The sequence below is a fragment of the Pogona vitticeps genome, chromosome 1 (assembly GCF_051106095.1).
Source record: "Pogona vitticeps strain Pit_001003342236 chromosome 1, PviZW2.1, whole genome shotgun sequence".
Taxonomy (NCBI): Eukaryota; Metazoa; Chordata; class Lepidosauria; order Squamata; family Agamidae; genus Pogona; species Pogona vitticeps.
The window spans coordinates 244,790,470-244,812,408 of record NC_135783.1 but is presented as its reverse complement, the minus strand read 5'-3'; the positions used below and the strand labels follow the sequence as shown (position 1 = coordinate 244,812,408).

Genomic DNA, 21,939 nt, shown 5'->3' with positions numbered 1-21,939 from the left:
ATTGACACATTTCTCAGCCAGGCTGAATTGGCTTTATGTACTTGATAACAGTATTTCTGTATGATCTTAAACTTATACATACCAACTACTCTCACATATTCATACACAGATGCCTTAGAAGGGTTAGCAGTTCATAACTGGTCAATTAGGATTATGATCTGAATAAATAGGGACATGAACTAATAAAAATGTGGTACAGGGTAAGGCAATGGCATATTTTTGTCACTTTCATTTATATATGCAAATTTCATGTAAATACAATAGATGAATAAGATCCACCAAGTTCCTTAGAAGCAAATACTGTATTGTCTAGTACAGATAGTTTTAGAAGAGATAGCCGTGTTAAGTCTGTGCTAGCGTATCAGGCCAAAACAAAAGCATAATAAAGACAAAAGTGGTGGCACCTTAAAGACTAACTGCTATATTATAATGTGAGCTTTCATGGATAAGGAAGTAGACTTGTCCACGAAAGCTCACAATAAAATATAGCAGTTAATCTTAAAGGTGCAACAATGTTTTTGCCTTATATATAACACAAATATAGATTTTTTTTAAAGTATTGGTTGTGTGTGTGTGTGTGTGTGTGTGTGTGTGTGTGTGTGAGAGAGAGAGAGAGAGAGAGAGAGAGAGAGAGAGACTGGTGCTGACTTCTCCAAACCATCTCTTTGAGAACACCTTAGTCATAGAAGAGGTAAGGCAGTTAACAGTGAATGTGTGAGATGCATGTGGGATGAGAAAAGATATTAAAGGTTTTATCCATCACCTAATGGACTAGAAGTGGCCACCTAATAAATAAAGTTGCACCTTTCTAAGTGATGCATTAGCTATTTGTGAAATCCTTTCAGGTGGCATAGGACCAAAGATCCTGCAAGTAACAGGTATAACATTTGACACCTTTGCAAACAAACCAATTTTAAAAATCCCAGCATGTGAAGAAAGTGTGTTTTTCCTTTTAACTAGTCCTTGAACTCACCCACATGGAGCTGCTTATGCTTATGCATTCCCCAGAGCTGGTGTTTCCCACTTCAGTGTCTCACACAAAAATCAATGAGCAAAGAGAGAACGAAGTTTGCATGTTTGACAAAATTCAGGGCCACTGTGGAAGGAAGTAGGTAGAGACAGGCTGGGAAATATGACTTAACATTTAGACTATCCTGAAGGAAGGCCACTTCCTTTTAGAGGTATATGGGGTGGGACTTTTAGTGTTCCACTTGATTTGAGCGAGATATTCCCATTCACACAACACACTTCAATTCCCAGGGACATCTGAAACATACAGTATTCATGTCTAGTTGACACTCACCAGCCACTTGAACGTTTTGGCAATGGAAGACTAATTGTTAAGGTACAAGGAAAAGGTCGGTGGGTGGGTGGAACCTGCTGTCATGCTTTCTTTTTTTTCTTAAGTATAAAATAGTGGACGGCAGGGGTGCGGTATTCAACATACAGTGAAATCAGTTTCATTGTGCCTTAAAAGAATGCACAGATACAATTAAACACTATGATAAAAATTCTCAGTACTGTAGTCACCAGTGGTTTAAAATTAGTTTTCCAATTTTGGAAGAGAATATAATGCATTTTTAAAAGTATTGGTTTATAATGTATATGGCAGAAATGAAACGTGGTAAGAGTTAACCATATCTATCTTTAAGCATCACTTGAGGTGTGAAATCAATCAAATCAATCAATTTAGCCAATGACCATACAAAAATCAATTTTTTAAAAAAAATACATGAAATTACAATGTTAAAAAGAATATCAAGCTTGACTTCTCATCTGTTCGTTTTTAAACTATAACTAATGAGCACAAATCAATCCACAAACCTTAATTTGGCCTAGATTTCAGCAAAGCTTCAGACAAGCCACTCTTCTGTTCTAGATGCTATGTCTGATAGGAAGCGCTAAGGGGAATGCAGACAGGAAGGCCAAGGCCCAAAATATGACTGGGCACCCTATCTACCAGCATCAATAACATCTGTTGTCGCAATGAAGAAATTATTCACACAGCTATTGCATCAAAGCAGCAGGGGCACCTTCTTTGTAGTCTGGCCTATCGCTGGTTGCTTTTTTCAGAGCGAGTAGTCATGCCACAGGCTGCAAAGGAAGAATTCAAAGCAGAGTTACTTCTCACTTTGGCATCTTACTTGTTGTTTTCCCACTAACACACCCATGCCAAACAGCTGGAATGGACTAGGCTACCTCCAGTGCCACAATGGCAGCATCAGAACAGACACAATTTTTATGGTTGATATAAGCATATGATCCATCTGGAGACAGACTGTCCCACGCCTCTCAGTTTTCAGGGCCAGCAAGCTTTGTTGCCAGAGAAGATGAGAGGAAAAACAAAAAGGAAATAGAAGGAGATGCTAAACAGGAACAACACTTGTTATAACTATTTAGATGCCTATACGAGTATTTCTATTTGAAATGAGTATACAGTTCTGTTTCAACATGGGAAAAAGATACAACAGTCCATGGAAACTTACAGCAAAGAGAACCTGACAGTCTTGAAGGTGCCACATGTTCTTTGTTGTTAATGCTGCAAAAGACTAACAAAGATGCCCTACTACCAATCTGAAATACTCCCATAAACTAGGCCTAACTGCTCTGGGAGCACTTACTCCAGGACGGATAGCATTTTCAGTCCCGAGAGCCATGTATGATGTCAGTTGAATGACCAAGCTGCACATGCACTCAAATATATGTTGTGTTTTTAATTCTCCCTCTATAAACACACTCAAATCTTAGAAGCAGGCTCAGTGCCATTAGTTTCTAGAGACACAACTGAACATCAGGCCCACTCTCACCTAGTCCTGTAGCATGAATGGGTTAAGAAAGTACAGAGCCAGTTGGTGCTTCACAAAATACCATCCAGATGCACCATATACAGCGATGCCTCGCAAGACGAAATTAATTCATTCAGCGAGCTGTGTCGTATTGCGAAATTTTCATCTTGCGAGGCGTGGTACTAACGGTTGTGCTATTTAAAACACACACACACCCAAAAAAGGGGGAGAAATTGTCTTGCGAAGCATGGCCATAGAAAAATTAGTCTTGTGAGTCACCAAAAAATCACAAAACGCTTCAGTCTTGTGAGTTTTTCGATGCGTGAGGCATTCGTCTTGCAAGGCATTGCTGTAAAGTACTCTGACCTTTCTAAGAGAAGATACATTTGAATAAAGGATAAGTATGTATTATACATCAAGCAACAAAACTTCAGTACTCAATTATACTTCAAATGGGATTGCAGTAAAGTAAATGCATTTGAATACAGCTACTCCAAAGAAGTGAAGCCAAGGAGTAATGTTCTTGAAGGGAGGGACAGTCGCACCCTATGCTTGCTGATGTTGTAACGTGATGGGGACAGCTCCAAGAAATGGGGGCTAACTGTATTCCTTCTCATCCAAAACATCAAAGTGAATAAAATAGTTTTTTTTTTATAAATTGGCCAGTATCCTGTTCATGCTGGTGTAATGGACAGTTACACTGCCAACAAAGAGCCGTACTATGCAACTGCGGAATCAGCCACACATTCCTGGCACAACCACCATATGCTGGCAGAACTGCTTCAGAGATAGCATTTCCATCTCTGTCCTGGTACAACTACTACCTGTACAACCTCAATTTGTGTGTGCCTAGTTGCGCAACAGGATTTTCACCATTGTTTCCCATACCCATGTTTGCTCCAAAAAAATAATTACTGTCCATTTATAATACTGTACATAAAAGCTGTTGAGAAGTACCCTATTATCTGCTTCGTACTGCCATTGCCTGCACTGGCAAAGTAACCTCAACATTCTTGTTCTTTGGAATGACCCTCTTTTTTAAAGCTCTTCTACTCAGGGAACAAGAGGGGTAGAATATGACATTTATACTGACCTGTATGTTGCAGCAGGGTCCATTTTGTACTTCAGCAGGAGCTCCCGCACAGAGATAGGTGGACTGAGACCCAATAATTCTGCTCTCTCCCAGCGCTGCAAGCGGGTAATTCCTGCCAATAAAACAAAGTAAATAATTAAGATGCTGTGCCAAGAGTAACGCTTCCTCACCAGTTTCAACAAGACAGAGGTTACTGCAGTTGAGGAAATGTCAGAATAAACCATCAATCTCTTTCTCTCCAAACTATTTGACAATATCTTTATGCACACAACTTTAAAGAGTCCCTGAAGAATGACGGCTAGTGGGCACAAGAATGCGTTCAGTTCAATAATGTGTGTTTAGTAACAAAAGGGCAAACGGTTCTTACCAGTGCAGGGACCATACTGCCAGCTGAGGTCAAACTGCTTAAGTAGCTCCACTTCATCTGTCTGTGCAGCATCTTGCAGGGAAGATTCTGTCTCAACTGCTGCTGCATCTGCTAAAGTATAGAGATTAGCATTACTCTGTGGTTGTACTGGCTGGTTTCTTCATTTGCAATGAACGCCTGTGATGGGATCAGCATTCCTTTAACTCTCAATGACCTGCCATACAATCCAAACAACCATGGCTATGTTCTTCTGCATCTCTCGATCTGCACACTTTGATTGTGGAAAATGTATGCAAGGCTCGAGTAGCACTTTGTCAGTAAGCATTCTAGTGATAGTGCATATTTCTCTCCATGTCAAATACAAAAGTAAGATAGTTTTCCATACTTTTTTTCTCTTATTTACTGATGTATCCATTTATATTCTGAAATAATTCTGTTTGAAAAGAATTCTCAAATTCATTTTCACACCTGTTTTGTAAGATATTCCATATATACAGTATGAAACAGGGTGTGATTTGTCCACAACTACCCTGGATTTCACAATCAAGATACTTCTTCTCTTCATAAAATCATGTGAAAAAGAAAGCACACGCTCTTTGAATTTTATGGTTTTACATATCAGAACATGATAAAAACCATCTGGTTCTTAGCAAGTCTGAAAACTAGGTAAATACAACTTCATGTGAACAAAAACATATTACACTGTGCCATGATTTATTTAACAAAAATAAAGCCATAATAGGAGAAGCCATGTGTGAATAACGAAGTACACCTTTACTGCTTCCACAGAAATTAAGAGGCTAAGTAGCAGTCAGGTGCTGCTAACCAAATGCCCTTGAATAACTGATCATCAGCAAGTGTGACCACCTCTATAAAAGCCAAGGTTTTAGCAGTCTGCTGGTCTGAAGCATTTAGGTGTGTGCTAATACAATGCAAAGGAGGAAACACGTCAGCAATGTTCGTAGAGAAGTAGTTGTTGCTGCCCATCAATCTGGGAAGGGTTATAAAGCCATTTCCAAACAATTTAAACTCCATCATTCTACAATGAGGAAGATTATTCACAAGTGGAAAACATTCAAGACAGCTGCCAATCTTCCTAGGCCTGGACATCTACACAAATTCACCCCAAGGTCAGACTGTACAATGTTCAGAGAAATTGCAAAAAAGCCCAAGAGTTAAATCTCAGAATTTACAGGCCTCTATTAGCATTTTAAATGTTACAGTTCATGACAGTACAATTACAAAAGACTGAACAAGTATGGTTTGTTTGGAAGGGTTGCCAGGAGAAATCCTCTTCTCTCTAAAACGAATATTGGCTGCATGGCTTAGGTTTGCCAAGTTGCATCTAGACAAACCACAAGACTTCTGGAGCAATGTCCTTTGGACAGATGAGGCCAAAGTGGTGATATTTGACCATAATGCACAGCGTCATGTTTGATGAAAACCAAACACAGCATATCAGCACAAACACCTTATACCAACTGTCAATCACAGTTGAGGGGTGTGTGTGATGATTTGGCCTTGTTTTTCAGCCACAGGACCTGGGCAGCTTGCAGTCATTGAGTTGACCAATATACCAAAATATTCTAGAGTCAAATGTGAGGCCATCTGTCTGACAGCTAAAGCTTGGCCGAAACTGAGTCATGCAACAGGACAATGATCCTAAGCATACCAGGAAATCTATAACAGAATGGCTGAAAAAGCTAAGAGTCAAAGGTGTTGCAACGGCCCAGTCAAAGTCCAGACCTCAACCTGAATGAAATGCTATGATGGGATCTTAAGACAGCTATGCATAAAAAATGTCTGCCAACCTCAATTAACTGAAGCAACACTGTAAAGAAGAATGGGCTAATATTCCACCACAACAATGTAAGAGACTGATAAAGTAATACAGAAAACAATTACTTCATGTTATTGCTCATACAGGTAGTTCTACAAGCTACTAAATCATAACGTGTAGTTAGTATTTCACAGATGCCTTCTCCATTTTGGTTGTATTTTTGTAAAACAAATCATGACACAATGTAATATGTCATATGTTGTTGTTCATCTGAGGTTTTATTTACTTAATTATCAGACCTGCTAAGCACCAAATGATTTTTATTATGTCCTAATATGTAAAACCACAGAATTAAAAAAGGGTGTACTTTTTTCTACGCATAACTGTATTCCAAGATTTTAATGTTTGAATGCACCAAATCCACAACCACGCACAAACACCACGTATCTTTGCTGTGTACAGAATTTAAGCAAAATAAAGAGCCCTGTTACTGAACAGCTGGTGTTTTCAATCTCCTAATACTCTACAGGTGTTTTAGAGCACTCATTTAGAACCAGTAAAATGAATAAAACAGGTGGGAGAAACAAGCAATCTTAGGTGGGTTGCAAGTTTTTCATAACAATTACTAAGAATCTGCACTCTGAATCCCTATGTCATCCTGTAAGTACCACTGATCCTATTCTTAATAGCAGTTAGTGGTATATTTGGCACAGTAATAGAAGGATAGTTGATGTTTTTCTTATGTTCCTGTTTTCCCTGACTACTATCTTTGTGACTTACAGTTAAGAGCAGGAGTTGAATTTGTACTCAACAGTATCATCATAATTTTTGGCTCCTAATAGTATTCCTTTGTTACTCCCAACAATATTACTGCATTTTTTCATAAGACATCTGTAAACACATGCATGCCCCTTTGGGAAAGTTGGGTTCTTTATCTCTGTCACAATGGGCTCGGTACTCTTTGGTAAAGTGACTGGTGGAACATCTTACATAAAAGGTTGGGAACCAGTGCTTTAAACTGTTACAGAACCTAGCTAGATTGAAAAGAACAGGGCTGGTGGAACTGTAGTCAGAGTCACAATCTTTTATAAAGGAATATGGTAATCAATATTCCTCCAATAGAGATTATCACAGGTGAAATACATGTCCTGTAATAACTTGATTTAGCTTAACTAGTGGTAAGAACATCAATGAACTAAAATCTGCCTTTCTTGCGTGTTCCTGATACTGAGAAAACTCAGATCCTCCAAGCAGCTTAAGAAAGAGGCAACAACACAGAACTTTTGCAAGTTATGCTCATGGCTCAATTAATGATCTACTTCCCACTTATATACTATTAACTTTTCAGATTTATTTGCAGTTCCCCTAGAGTCATGCCTAGTAACAGGTTAACAGGGCGGCATGTGCTTAGTCAGGACCCTCAATTTACTATTGAAATACTCACCATGGAGTGGGCTCTGATTCTCCTTGACTTCCTTACAGTCTCTTTTCCTTTTCTTTACTACTTGGAAAGAGTCGGTGATGAGGCGTTTCCTACCCATGGCTCCATAACAGGCAGCCCTAAGTAAGAGAAAAAGGAGAAACAAAGCCCATTACTGTTTTTGATCTAAGAGACCAATATACGCGTCCTCTCTGAACCTTATGAGAGAGATGGAAGAAGTTTTCTCACTCCCCATCCTAGACTTTTGAGTTCTTGTGCAGCCATGAAAGGAGCACAGCAGAGTTGGCACGCAGGTCCAACCCTCAAGAAACGTTTGCCAGGTACCCTCCGCCAAGCCTGCCCCTAGCCATCCGCCCCCTTTTCAGGCCTTCCACAGAATCTTGGGTGCCTGCCTGCTTCAAAAGGAACTCCCTTCCATACCTATACTGTACACAGACTCACACCCCTACATAGATACACTCGCGTGTCAACAATGACAAGAACATAATGAACAGTGCAGGGGGAAGAGGCCTTATGGAGGAGTTCAAGCGGGAAATCAAACGCTCAACCTCTAGCTCTGCTGCCAGAGACCTAAACCACCGAGCTATCCAGCCGTTCTTACCATCTTAGAACTGCAAGGCTGGAAGAGGCATCATCTGCATCATCCAGTACAAATCCTATCAAGGAAGAACGGCGGGGGGGGGGCGGAACCAGACCTCTGAATATGCTTAAAGCACTGAGCTATCCAGCAGTTCAATAAGTATATAAACATATCCACACGTGTATCTAAATACGAAGTTCTTTTGGGGCCAGGCGCGCGCTCGCCCGGACCGAATGTTTATTTGAGGTCAGACCGCCGGCCTGCTCCCCGCCGACCCGTAAGCTCAGCCTTCCCCCCCCCCCAAAAAAAACACGTCCTGGTGCCAGCTCACCCACTCGCTCTGCGTCTTTTGCCCCGGTACCCCATACAACAACCCTACGAGAGGGGATGGACACCCCCGGCCCCGAGCCCCGCCTGCCTCGGCGAAGGGGGCGGGGAGGGAGGCCAACCCGGAAGAGTTGCTCCTCCAGGCGTTACCCGGAGCGAGGCTGGGGGGGCGCGCGCGCTAGAAATGCCTCCGCCCCCCCTCCCAAGGAGGGCAATGTAGTGAAAGAGATGAGGGATACCGCGAGTGGGTGCCGAGGATCCCCCTTGTGTCGTCACTCGGGGGATCCGCCACACGGAAGAGCCGCCTGCGAGGGCGGGTTGGTGGCCTGTATCAACCAATGGCGGAGCTGCTTTCGTTTTGCATCAAACTTCAAGGGGAGGGGCGGGAGAGGCGGCGGAGGTGGGCATGCCTTGGTCCGGGCATGCCTTGGTCCGGTTTTCCTAGGGCAAGTGCCGCAAAGGGTGTTTCTTGCACGGGATGACCTTTTTTTTAAAAAGCATCACCATTTTCGCAAAGGATTGTATGTACAGAGATAAGCTGTATTTATACAGTTTTTGTATATTTATATTTATTTATTTAAAATATTTATAGCCCTCTTTTCTCCTCAAGAGGATCTAAGGCAGTTTGCAAAAAACAATATAAAAACCTGGAGGAGGGAAACAAAGAACAAAAGAGAAGCAGCCCAACTCTTAGGCACGCGGTTATTGAGAAAAGTCTGGATTTATTTATTTAAAATATTTTTGCCCCGCCTTTCTCCTTAAAAGAACCCAAGGCGGCTGAAGACCTTGCCTGCCTGTAGAAAGATAGCATCCAGTGGAGCTATTGTAATGGTGTGTGTGTGTGTGTGTGTTTGTTTGTTTGTTTTACGTGATCCCTATAACCAGCTCCAGTTAACTATATGGCTGCTGGATTTTGGACCTTCTGTAGTTCCTGAACACTTTTTTTACATGCGCAAGCTGTTATGTTTTTGATCGGATGGACGCTGTTTTACAAAAATTCATGCCACGCTCCATTAAATTAAATAATCGGAAAGTGTCACCTTACACATAACTGCTGTAGACAATCACTGAACATTTCCAAAAAAGAGACAGGGAGTAAACCTTGTAAAGTGTACAGTATATGCAAGCATGCAATCCCCCTCCTCACTCCAAGCAGGGAAACATTGATGCACCGTTTTTGTAATTTCCATTGGAGACACATAAGATGAACTCTTCTCTGGTTCTCTAAAAGGAAAAAAAATCTAGGGTTAGACCCATTGAACAAAAAGACTTCCCTCAAATGCAGAACAGCTGGGTTTGACTAAGAAATGTCATGCAGTTGAAGAGGATTGTGCTGTAAATGTACTAGTATATTTTGTACTGTTTTGACATATTGACACTGTCTACACCTCTCTTTCATTTAGGCTCTGCCACACTACTAGTGACACACTATATAGTAGCCAGAATCCTGTTACTTACTCCCATTGGCATAACTCAGTCTGTATAAAATTTCTGTGGCAAATTGCTGCAAGTAAAGAAGTAGGTGTAGGCATGTCCTACTATTGCACTTCAGCCATGTGTCTTAGTGTGCAACAGATACATGCCTGTGAAGGTTCACCAGTTATCTCCTCCCCCGCTCCAAATAAACCAGGAGACGTTTTCAAACCAAAAGACTCATCTGGATTTATTAAACTTGGCAACGGCACAGAAACATTCCCCGAACTGGGGTTGAACTTCTCCGGTAGGAGCAATGGCTCCGACAGGGGTAAGCAGGCTTCGGTTTCAAACGGGTTAGTTGACTTCAGTGCCCAGGGACCAGCCAGAACTCTTTCAGATTCTTGGGGCACGACGTCTTCTGGGTCGGGGATTAATAGAGGAATGGTCTCCTCATCCCCACTCCATCCCCATAACGGGGATCCCTCTCCCAGGTGGGTGTCCCAGGGCCCAGGAAGCACCCCATCTTTCTCAACTCCTCCATGTGCCATGCTCTCTTGGCTTCTCGCTCCCTCTCAGCGGCCTCCTTTTCCTCTCTTAACTTGCGCCGCCACTCTCGAGTCTCTGACTCACCCCAATAAGACGGGCACTGGGGTAGTCCTTTCTTTCAACGACTCTCAGCCTCCTGCTTAGGCACTCTTACTTGCTCCCACTTCCCAGTCCATGGGTCCTGCATCCACACCATCTCACAGCCACCCGGGATACTGTCCCAGTCCCCTTTTATATCTCCCATTCCTGCCTCCGCTATGGCCCGCCTCCCCTCTTCTTTTCCCGCCAAATCCTATGGGGCTTGGGTAGCTACAGATAACCCTTTCATCCCCTTTTCCAAATCCAAGGTGTCGATGGCTTGATGTATCAGCTTGGGAGGGAAGGGAAGCGGAGTGGTCTGAGTTCCCACAGTTGCCTTGGGGCGAGACGGCAGTCCCACCGATGCCTCTTGTGTCTTAGTGTGCAACAGATACATGCCCACACAGACTTTTTAATTTGCAGCAGTTCACTGCCTAAATTTGTGCTGATAGAGTTGGGGTGTCATAAATATGTAATAGGATTCCATCCATTATGCTGGTAGTGGATTAATTTTTATTTTTTTATTTTTGGATTATTTTGTAGGATTTACTTAGATTAGAATGAATGTTAGGACAGAAGAAGACATCATTGTGTTCATCGTTTGATACGTCCTTAAAATGCTAGTGAAATTTCATCCCTTCTGTGAACTCAAAACTGGCTCCTTAAATGCCCTTCTAATTCTACGTCCAAGCGTACATCTGAGAATCTGAAGAAGACAAAATGTTTATGTAGATGTTTTCCATGTTCTCCCTTGGTCACTGCATATCATAAGTATCTTTGGCTTTTCTTGATGTAAGGAAAGAATTATGCATTATCCTTGCATGTGAAATGCAGGCAACAAAAGGACCCTAGTGTCATGAAACATTGCAAGTATGAAGTGCATTTTGTCTCCTTTCCATTGGCTGGTGCCTGAAGACCAGGCAGAACCTGGAGAGTCCTACAAATAAAATTAATCTTGAAATGAAGAACTTCTCTCTCAGCCGTTTTTGTCAGCTTGTGGAATAGTATAGAATTGTTCTGTCCAGTCAGATCAGGATCTAAAAATGATTTTTTAAATACAAAAACATAACTTCTATTGTATTGTTTCCTCCATTGCTGTAGATATTTTCTCACACAAGAATGTTAGAATTTAAACTTCCATCACAGGGAAGAAAAATATAGGAGATTTGAGTTTAAAATATTGACTACAGTGGTGCCTCGACTTACGAATGTCCCGACATATGACCAATTTGAGTTATGACCAGCTCCAGCCGCAGAGTTTTGCTTCAACTTGCGTCTGAAGCTTCGAATTACAACAAGAAAAGGTGAGGAATTCAAGTTACTAACTGTTGTTAGGTGAAGATGCTGCTTCTTTGTACCTCTTTTGCCCCAATGGTTAGAGTGAGTGCGATCAGAGGAGACTTCAGGCTGCCTGGTAAAGTAAGGTGCTGCTTTCTGCTTTTTAAAAACTTTTTTGGGTGGGTTTTGCAGAGTGGTTTTGGGCTGGGTGGTGGGATTATGTTTCTATGCTGTGATGGGTCTTGCAGGGTTTGTTTGCTTTTGGGTTTTTTTCCCATTTCTGATGGGCCTTGGGGGTTTGTTTGCTTTTTGCTTTGCTTTTTTTGCATTTCTGATGGGTCTTGCATGGGTTGCTTCCTTTCTGCTTTGCTTTTTTGCATTTCTGATGGGTCTTGCACAGTTTGCTTGCTTTTTGCTTTGGTTTTTGCGCATTTCTGAAGGGTCTTGCACGGTTTGTTTGCTTTTCTTTTTCTTTTCCCTTCAGCCGGAACGGATTAATCACGTTTCCGATGGGTCTTCCAGTGTTTTTTGTGGGGGTTTTTGGTGTTTTTTTTTTTCCTTTGGCTGGAACGGATTAATTGCATTTCAATGCATTCCTATGGGAAATGGTGCTTCGACTTATGACCGTTTTGAGTTACGACTGGAGTTCTGGAACCAATGAAGTTCGTAAGTCGAGGCACCACTGTAATTTAATTTTTTGGAAATTAGCATTCCTTTCTCTTCTGCTTTTAGACAACAGTTTCTACCATTAATTTGTTTCTTAATTTAGTTGATTCCTAATTAGGTTGATTCCTAGGTTCTAAAGCTCTCAGTGACTCCCTTGTAGACTGGACTACAAGTAGATCTAATCAACTTATTCATGGTCAATATGTTTGTCACCAGGATCCAGCACACACTCACCTGGGAGTAAGCACCACTGAACACTGTTGTTTACTTCTGAGAAGACAAATCTTTCGAATGCTAAAGCATGTGCAGCTTTGCCTGTGACAAGATAGTTAATCCAGAAGATCAAAGAGCAGAATTCTCTCTTGCTGCTTGTGGAAACTTTGCTTATGTTTCTGAGCAGCCCCTCTTCTACAGGAGACAACTGGAAAATAAAACCTGAGACCAAATTTTAACACTCCCAAGTCACATCAAGAGATTAAAGATCTTCAGCTCCATATAACACAAACGACCTTTGTCCTACATCTGCAATTCTACCTTGGGACCACCCTCTGACTATCCCATCCTTTCTCTGTTCCAATAGTGCTAACTGTCCCTATGCCAGCCCTTGGCTCCCCCCACCATCTTCCTCCAAGCCTTAACCTACCTCCTCTTTAACATTTAACACCAGAGTCCAGCTCTCATGCCCTCGGGCAGTGTAGTCTTCTGAATCACTTATGCAATATATTGAGAGCTGTCCACAAGTAATGAGTATCCAGCTCACGAGGTGGTGGTGGGGTGCAATGTGTAGCCTGCATAATTAAATTGTAAACCATCCAGAGAGTGTTTTAAATGCTATGTGGTAGTATATAAGCAACACACTTTGCTTTTGCTTTAATGTTTGACTTGCAACTGATATCAGCATAGTTTAAGTCTCCCAATATTGTACTATCTCTTTGAATATTTGATAATCTGATTTAGGAGGGTAACATCCAGATGAATCAGGACCCATCATCCATCCCTCAGAAGCATACCCATTGGGTCTACATGAAAGGCCCCCATTAGTTATACTGTACTGTCTGGACCCAACCCACCCTATGACTGTTATCCCAAAAAAACCCTCTGTTAATACTTCATGGACTCTAGTTAGATATTGACTAAGTCACTTTCCTCTCTCACAATTCAAGGAGTCTTTCCAAAAGAAAAGTCTCCTAGCTAGAGGGGACACTGACAAAGTAGGTTTCTAATTACTTCTTCAGCTTTCCATTTCTCATCTGTTCTTCTCACCAAGAAGAAGTGGTTGACTGACTGTGTGAGTAACTGATTTTGTGACAAAACATCAGTGGGTCATTTTTAAAAAAAAAATCATTTCTTTGTTGAAGTCCAAGCTGGGAGGAAGGTAGGGCCTCTTCCTGTTGGCACATCAATCAGCAGCCTGTCTTGTCATGGAGTTTAGATGGGTCTGTTATGTTAATGAGAGATAAGACTTCTCAGTTTGGGGACTGCAGGGACTAGAGATAACTGGTCTCCCTCCCTCCCTCCCTCTCTCTTCCACAGGTGCTTAGGATTCACACCCTTTCTGCTCATTCCTACCGGACAAACTCTGCCTCCCAAGCTATGTTGATTCTAACCTGTTCTTCGAAGTTGCAACTTCTGGAGGGAATGCTGAGGAAGAGCCTCCCTCAGACACTTACGGTACTCCTGAGCTATGCAATCTGAGTTAGGAACCAGAGGTGGGGGCCAGATGTCTCCTATCACCTCTCACATTCTGAGGGCAGCTTCAGACCTTACCTGCAGCATTTAGCATAACACATAGTGTGTCTGATACCTGGTGTCATACAGAAACATTCAGCCAGTTGCCGAGAGTCAATGCTTCCCCTGCTAGAAGTACTGTACAGCATGTGGCAAAACTGAGGACATTGAGGTAGTATTTGTAAAATGGGCCTGTGAATTTCTTCCATCACCTAGTAGGTAGGAACAAAGGAGCTGGGTGTGCTTTGGGTGGGAATATACAGTGACCCAGATTTAGGGTCATCTGGTTAACTGCAGTCAGATGAGCCTGAATTAGACAGTACTCCGATTCTCTTCCCACACCCCTGTTTCAGGCTGCCTTCTTGAGCTGCACTTCAGCACCATCTCTAACATCTGGTTCTTGGCAGGTCCATGGGGCAGTAATGAACATAAACCGTGGAAACCCTCTTGGTTATGAGATTGTTGTGGATTCTTGGCCAGACTTCAAAGCAGTCCTCGCTCGGCCACGCAGAGAGGTAACAAGTACTTGAGCTTAATCTAATACATAGTTTGATTTGGGAGGGCCAAAATTTCTTCTGTGCCTCTAAGACCACATCTTCGAATGCAGACAGTAAAGTTTTAGGACTCCAGATGTATTTACAGTCCATATGGCTGGTTGGCTGGACAGTGCAGAGAGTTGGGCATCCAACTGCAGAGCCAGAGTTTGGGAGTTTGATCCCTCACAGTGCCTCCTGGGAGAGAAATCTTCCTGTGTTAGCCTTGTACAACCTGCACAGTCCCAGGGTATCCCAGAAGAGACTGGTAAACCACTTCTGAGTTGTATATACCCAAGAGCCCCTGGAAATGATTGCCATAAATCAGAATTGACTTGATGCCATATAATTATTATATTTATTATTATGATTGGCAATAGGATATAGAGTTTAGACTCTTAACTTGTGGTTCACAGACCCCCAGGGAGCTGCAATGTCCTCACAGGGGGAACTCAAGAGCTTGAAGAAAGGTTATGATCCCTTGCAGTTGAAATAGAAAGAAAGAAAGAACAAGAGGAAGAAAGCTAGGAAGAAAAGGAAACGTAGAACAACATCTTAATTCCCCTTGCTAGTTTGTGTACAACTTGGCTTTTCTAACCTACTGTCTCCATTAAAAACAAACAAAAGTTAAAAAAAATCAGTTATGAAAATAGCTGTTTAATAGCAAATAACTGTTTCACATTTGTGCACCCCTTGACAACATGCTGGTGAGTGCAACTGAGGGGCTGAGAGAAAGCACACGAGTTAATTCTTGGTCTGTACCAACAAAATATATTTAAAGGGTGTGTGTGGTATAAGCTTAAGAACTTCTGATATAGAGAATATAGTAAGAGCAAATTAAAAATTAAAATTAATAACTGTGGGAATTACATAAACATCATGGTACTAGGTGATATGATTGGAATCTGTACCTGATGCTATAGGTGCCTTATAGAGTAGTTCTCACTGTTTTTCTGCTTAGAAGTTATCTTAGGTTGTAAAGCAACTGAACACTGTCATGGGTATTTCTGTTTGTTCCAGAAGCCTAGTAATATACAAGACCCTTATGCTGAACACTGAATAGTCTACTAATAAATGCAGTATGCTAAAGAATCATTATCTCTGTTCACACCTTTGCACTGATTTTAGTGTGAGATCAGTTAACCATGTCAATCATAGTCACACTGCCTGTGGGATTGTGAAAATTGTAAAACTGGACTGGGTGGACCTAGGCCTATAGGGAATAGGTGGGAGACTGGGATGAGGTAGAGGCTGCATCACATCTCAACTATGACCAGCAGAAATTCCTGGGGTCTCATCTGCAATACAATACATCTCTAATGTAGTTGTCACCTCCTCTAAGGATGTGGGTTGGTGTCTACACACTCAGCTTTGAAGAGCAGGACCCAAGGTAGCTACCAATTGTTCCAACAACATTAGTCCTACAGTTTTGTCAGAGGCATGTATGGCTGGTTTTAGCCAGTGCATCACATTAGCTCCTGGGTACAGTCCTGGCTTGGGGTTTAACTGACAAAACTGGCTACAGTAAGCATCTTCCGGTAAGTTAAGCAAGCTGAGAACATCTTGCTTGATTTTTTCATAGTTTATGCCTTCAGTGGGATCCAGCATGTTGGCTTTTACTTGTCAAGCAGGGCATAGAAAGTAAGATTAATTTAGATATTACTTACAGTTCTGTATCTCTCTGACTTAGATTGCTTCTGATGATTCAGATATATATGCCAATGCATATGCAGGATTTTACCGCGATCTTGAAGTGTACCGGGATTTGGTCTTGAATAAAAACGCTGTCAACTGGGCCCAGTCCTGCCGGATCCAAGGTAATTCTTTCTTGGGAAAGGATTAGGAAGATCGATTGAAGTTTACAGTGCTTTGATAAAGATGTGGCTTGGAGAAACGGAACAATGTTCCCTCTCCTGCTGCGTACAAAATGGCGTCATGATTATTAAAATGCCTTTTTTTTAAAAGTGCAATGATTTAATTCAGCTCTGATGTACCAATCCAAAATAGGAGTGGGATGAACATGAAAGGAAGAAAGTAATAGAGAATCAGAAACTGAAGGCAGGGAGGAAGCTTTGGGATAGGAACATGATCATGCTGCTTAAACATAAGGAAGGAGGGGAAAGGGCTGATTGTTAGGAGGTCAAGAATTTCAGAGAAAATGGGAAGTAGGGAGGGAGGGGGTCAGAAGATGAAGACGTGAGGTCAAAGAAATGAAAGCCATGAGGTTTAGTCTAGAAGAAAGTATTGGCTGAGTACAAATGACAAGAAAGCATATAAAAAGTATCAAGAAGGCATTAAAGAGTGTAGATACTGGAAGAATTTAAGAACATTTAATTTTAAAGTGTCAGGGCTGGCCCACAGTATTTTTGGTTCCTGAAGCAGACCAGCAGTTGACACTCTTTCCAGTAACAAAGCTGCAAGTTATTCTCCCCCACCCTCCCAAGGCAGAATACTCCATAAATGCCTCATCTTGGCAAAAGAATTGTAAGGATAATATGTAAAAGACTGTTTGCTGCACTTGCATGACATACACAAGAGTGTCATGACTCAACAACCTGACTAAGAGCAGAAATATCCTGCTTAAAAACAATCCTGGGGGGGGGGCAAGCAAGCAAACAAGCTGCTGAAGTATAGTAAAACACAATATGATTAAAAAAAAACCCACAAACAAACAAACAAAAACCACAGGGGCATGGACACCTGATTAAAAACGAAAGATATGGCTGAATATTAAAAACCAGGAAAAAAGAAGATATTTTTCACAATATTGGAAAACAGCAACTGATAAGTTGCCTTGCCGTTGGGCAATGTTCTTTCTACACTTATGGGATTCTTCCTGTCTTTAAAACAGCTGCTTATTTCTAGTCCATGTACAGAAGGAGTAAGGGAGCATTTATATTTTCAAGTACTCTTTTTTATGGTTTTTAAAAATGGTATGTAAAAGGTATCTAGCCACGTGATGCAACCATGACTGTTTCTGTATTTGATTTTTACCTGGGCAAGAAGGTCACCTGGGATGGTTTGGCATCCACATCCAAAACCCATAAGGTTCATGAGGTCATTCTGGCTATTCTCTTCAAGAATCACCCAAGATTGTTTGGCTACTGGTATGTGATGTCATTGTCAACCCAACTACTATGGCCCCTGTACCTGTTTATCTGAAAATATACCTATCATGGTTCCCACGTGGCCCCTGATTGTTTCACCAGATTAAGAGCTCACGCTGCGTGCCCCTCAGCTGCCACCAGTTGATTATATCAACAATACCTATTATTAATAATCGAGGTCCAGGCCATATGTCATTTTAAAAGAACCAAACAGAAATTGTTGATTGTTACAGATCATGATAGGACAAGCAATGTTGTTAACTCTTAAACAAACACCCTATTTTATCCACTCTCAACCACCACTCTCTCGCCCAAACCCCCAAAACCACACCAAAATCTTCAACCTCCTCTAACTCCCTATCTAAACTCCCCCTCCTCCAACTGAGTCTCTTATATCTTGTGACTCCGCCTCTCCAGCACTTCCATTGGTCTATGCAGATAGCATATGAATATTCATGACCTGGGCAGACACTACAATCCCTGTCTGTTGCTTTACAGTAGTACCTCGCTAGACGATGACCTCGTAAAACAATGAATCCGCATGATGATGAGGTTTTGCGATTGCTATAGCAATTCACAAAACAGTGATTCCAATGAGCGATTTTCGCTGGACGATGATTTGGTCCGTGCTTCGTGGACCGTTTTTCCGCAAGACGATATTTACAGCTGATCAGCGGCTTCGCAAAATGTCTTCTCTATGTTTTCGGGACCTATGCTTCTCAGGACAGCCATTTTAACAGCTGATCGGCGCTAGCAAAATGGCTTCCCTATGGGCGATCTTCGCAGGACAACGATGTATTTTCCCCATTAGAACACATTAAACAGGTTTAAGTGCATTCCAATGGGGAAACAGTTTTCGCATAATGATGATTTAGTTAAACAGCTATTTCTATGGAACGGATTATCATTGTCATGCGGGGCACCACTGTATTCTCTGATGAACTGTTGAGCGGCAGCACTGAGATGTATGCCTCTGTGAAAATGGTGCTGATTTCCTCAGCACAGACACAGACCTTTCTCATGGTAATTGCATGTTTCATTGCTCCCTGTAGGAATCCAGGATGGGATATATGAAGTCTCCCGAGATGCTGCTGCCATCAAGCAAGTGCCGTTGTCAGCAACTTCCTATATCAGTTACATGCATCCTGACCCTTATAAAATCCCTGAACGTCAGTGAGTATTCTGACCATCCTTACTCCATACACATAGGTTAGTGTTCTCTTCTGGAGCGCAACCAGTGGTAGCAGCATACTCCTGCTAATTAAGGAGAGCAGTTTCAGAGAGCATGTGACTTTGCCTGAAATCCAGTAGTAAATCACAACTAGAGTAGGAAGACTGAATTAATAAAACTTACAACAGACTTCATCCACCAAATCCCCATTGATTCAATGGACCTACTCTTATTGCAATTTCCTACTGGATTTCAGCCTTTCTCTCATTGTGTGTGAGCCGCACACATTCCGACATAGAAACAGAACTCTTTAATGAACAGCAATCTGCCACTGCCAGTGACATCACTCCCAGTGAACCTACAGAGCTTCGCAAGAGGGTGGTAGCCATAGTTCTGCTATAGGTGGTGCTGGGATGCCAGGTAAAGTCAGGTGCTTCCAGTCTGAGAAGCATCGTGGCAGGGTGCCTGGGAGTAAACCTAATATATGCCCTTTAATCTACCATTTCTTATGGCTCTGACCCATACATTGCACACTCTCCACCCTTATGTGGAAGCAAAGAGATTTGCTCAGATTTTGGTTCAATAAATCAACAGAATTGGCTCTCACTGTTCCTGGGATCAATATCTTTTCCATTTAATTATGAATAATTGTCCCACCTACTAACCGGCTCTCCCTTATGCCTATATGCACAAAAACCTTTGGGATTCATAGTTTGTGAGGATCATGTCACCCAGGGAAGCACACATTCCTTAATGTTTCTTAAAATACAACTGCACAAAAGTTGCTTAGCATTGTTCCTTTTATTTTGAATAAATAAAAGCTGAGCAAGAAGAGCTCATCCAGTAAACAGGAAAGAGTGACTTCTCTTCCTGCTCTCTGCTCTAGTGGCCAAAGGTAGTTTGGCATAGCAAGACAGGCACCAATCTTCCAAACACCAGGAGAAGGAAAGTAACACTCATTGAGTATCTTCATTATGGGGAAGTGTCTTTCTAGCTCTCTGTACTATGAGCCAGTAATTTTTGTAATCTGGTCATCAGTTCTTAAAGTTTTTTATGATTAGTTTGAGGATTTTGACACCACAGCAAAAGCGAAAGCAGCGTCTCTGGAGAAAAGCAGAATACCTCCAGTATAATGCTTGGATCAACAAACTGAGCACATTGGAAGCAGCTCATGGCTGCCCATTGTTAAAATGCTGAACTCGAAAGCTTTTTGCTCTGAGCCAGAATGTAAGTCCTTACGTCCAGCTCTCTTTGACTGTATTCTCATTGCCTCCCTCCTCTTCTAGGCTAGATCCCGGTTTCACGCTTTCCTCCCTGAATAGCTCCCATGCTGACCTGCTGAATGAAGCATGGCCCTATGGGGGCAACAAACAAAGCCATAGATACCTGGTCAATATGTTGCAGTACTTCCCCACAATGTGCCTTCTGGACACTCAAGGTCAACCAGTCAGCTGGGTCATAATGGACACTTTTGCAGCAATGGGACATGGCTACACCCTTCCCTCATTCCGTGGAAAGGGTTATATACATGTGGTGCAAAAGGCACTGGCCATAAAAATTCATGCAGCTGGCTTCCCGATATATGGCCACGTTGCCCAAGATAATGTCGTCATGCATAAGTTGCAAGATCGTAATGGCCACCAGAGATTGCCTGGTTTGTATCATATCTGTGTCCATTCTGAAATATAGGATAAGAAGAGGGGGAAAGACCCATCTCCATCAGCCTGCCTGGTTCCTTCACCTTTTGGCCAAATAAATCTTGCTAGTCTTTAAGATGTCACAAGATTTTTCTAATTTTTTGCTGCAACAGACTAAGAGGGATTACATCTGCAGGCATTTGCTCTCCAAAATATATCTGCTTCATCACATCAGTTATCTGTATTTGTGTCAGTGCCCAGATAAGGCTTTTCTTTGTATGTTGAGCTACAAAATCCACGTCTTTCCAGGCTGTCCTCTCCCCTCCTGAAGGCTAGTTTGTTTTTATTGTGATTGGTTCCATGGGGCAGAGTTTTGCTCTCTGGTCCTTTAAATTCATTTCAGAGGCCTCAGCTTTCAATCTACTGTACAATCACTAATGAGGGAGACTGAAAGGAAGAGAAATTGAGGAGAAGCTACAATGGAAAATTGGTGTGTATGTGTGTGTGTGTCATACTTTTATTTACAGATTTGAAGGATTTACTGCTGTAGCTTAGGTCTGAGCACAAATACTGGTAAACCCCATCCCCCTCCATAATGGAAGGGGTCAAACTAGGAGAAAAAAGGGTGCAAACACCACCACCCATAGAAGATCCTTAACATGACTATTCCCCTGCTATTTTTTTTTCACAATACTGTGTAATTTTAGGTAGAATGCAAACCATTTACCATACTGTCTACCATTCATCTGGTCCCATCAACCATTTTTCCCCTTTATCCTGTCTTTTATACATTTGTCTCTTTGTACATCATTTCAGATAAATTACACACCACTGCCAAAGCAGAGACTGACATGATATTAAAAGTTAATATACCTGTACTTATGTGTGCTTTGTTATGCATTGTAAAGCATAGCCATTTTAGGAAGGAAAAAGCCACAAAATTTTATGTTAAGAGTCATAATAACTTGGGAACAATTTGACTGCATGAAAAAGCAATAAGTGTACATACAACATGTTTTCTGGCTGATTGTATATTTTTCTTACTATAATACATTAGCTCAAAATCTCAAATCCTGGCATTGTGTAGGAATTTTTTTTTCATTTCTTCATGTGAAGCCATCTTGAGTAGGCATCCTTCAGTCTCAAGAGACTATGATAACGTGCTCTGAAGAGAGGACTTGGAACAGCATCTAGTATGTGCGAGAAGGCCAATTCGAGAGTGACAATCTCTTCCACATTGAAGACAAATACAATCTGTCCCCTGTCCAGCTCTCTGATTTTGCCAATTTCGGGACTGCCTCTTTGCCTCGGCCTGCTGAACAAGTGTCTCTTCAAATTCGGAGAGGCTGTGATGCACCGCCTGCCTCCAGGCTGAACACTCAGATGTCAAGGTTTCCCATCTGTT

At 41.9% G+C, this 21,939-nt stretch overlaps 2 protein-coding genes and 1 long non-coding RNA gene across 10 annotated transcripts in view; 1 reads left to right on the top strand and 2 right to left on the bottom strand.

Annotated features, from left to right (window-relative positions):
- Positions 1-214: 214 nt before the first annotated feature.
- Positions 215-8,711, bottom strand: POLD4 (DNA polymerase delta 4, accessory subunit). Of its 5 annotated transcripts, none has more exons than XM_072985395.2 (5): positions 8,614-8,711; positions 7,471-7,586; positions 4,247-4,357; positions 3,880-3,991; positions 215-2,094 (listed from the first exon to the last, which is right to left on the bottom strand). In XM_072985395.2, the coding sequence occupies exons 2-5, from the start codon at positions 7,565-7,567 to the stop codon at positions 2,070-2,072; spliced, it is 345 nt and encodes a 114-aa protein (XP_072841496.2). In that variant the 5' UTR covers positions 7,568-7,586; positions 8,614-8,711; the 3' UTR covers positions 215-2,069. The 5 variants fall into 5 exon arrangements, with proteins under 5 accessions (XP_072841496.2, XP_020661707.3, XP_072841494.2 ...); XM_020806048.3 differs by lacking the exon at positions 8,614-8,711 and adding an exon at positions 8,379-8,607; XM_072985393.2 differs by lacking the exon at positions 8,614-8,711 and adding an exon at positions 8,379-8,607 and having other exon boundaries at positions 4,247-4,354.
- Positions 6,597-20,768, top strand: LOC110085668 (glycine N-acyltransferase-like protein 3). Of its 4 annotated transcripts, none has more exons than XM_020806045.3 (6): positions 6,597-6,686; positions 13,892-14,029; positions 14,494-14,601; positions 16,310-16,436; positions 18,779-18,899; positions 20,184-20,768. In XM_020806045.3, the coding sequence occupies exons 2-6, from the start codon at positions 13,952-13,954 to the stop codon at positions 20,584-20,586; spliced, it is 837 nt and encodes a 278-aa protein (XP_020661704.3). In that variant the 5' UTR covers positions 6,597-6,686; positions 13,892-13,951; the 3' UTR covers positions 20,587-20,768. The 4 variants fall into 4 exon arrangements, with proteins under 4 accessions (XP_020661704.3, XP_072841492.2, XP_020661702.3 ...); XM_020806043.3 differs by lacking the exon at positions 6,597-6,686 and adding an exon at positions 9,592-13,646; XM_072985391.2 differs by lacking the exon at positions 13,892-14,029.
- Positions 9,476-21,939, bottom strand: part of LOC140703050 (uncharacterized) — a 28,343-nt gene continuing 15,879 nt past the window's right edge. The window contains exons 2-3 of the long non-coding RNA XR_012082350.2: positions 16,287-16,446; positions 9,476-9,598 (exon numbers count right to left, since the gene is read on the bottom strand). This is a non-coding gene — a long non-coding RNA (uncharacterized LOC140703050). The remainder of the gene's footprint in view (positions 9,599-16,286; positions 16,447-21,939) is intronic.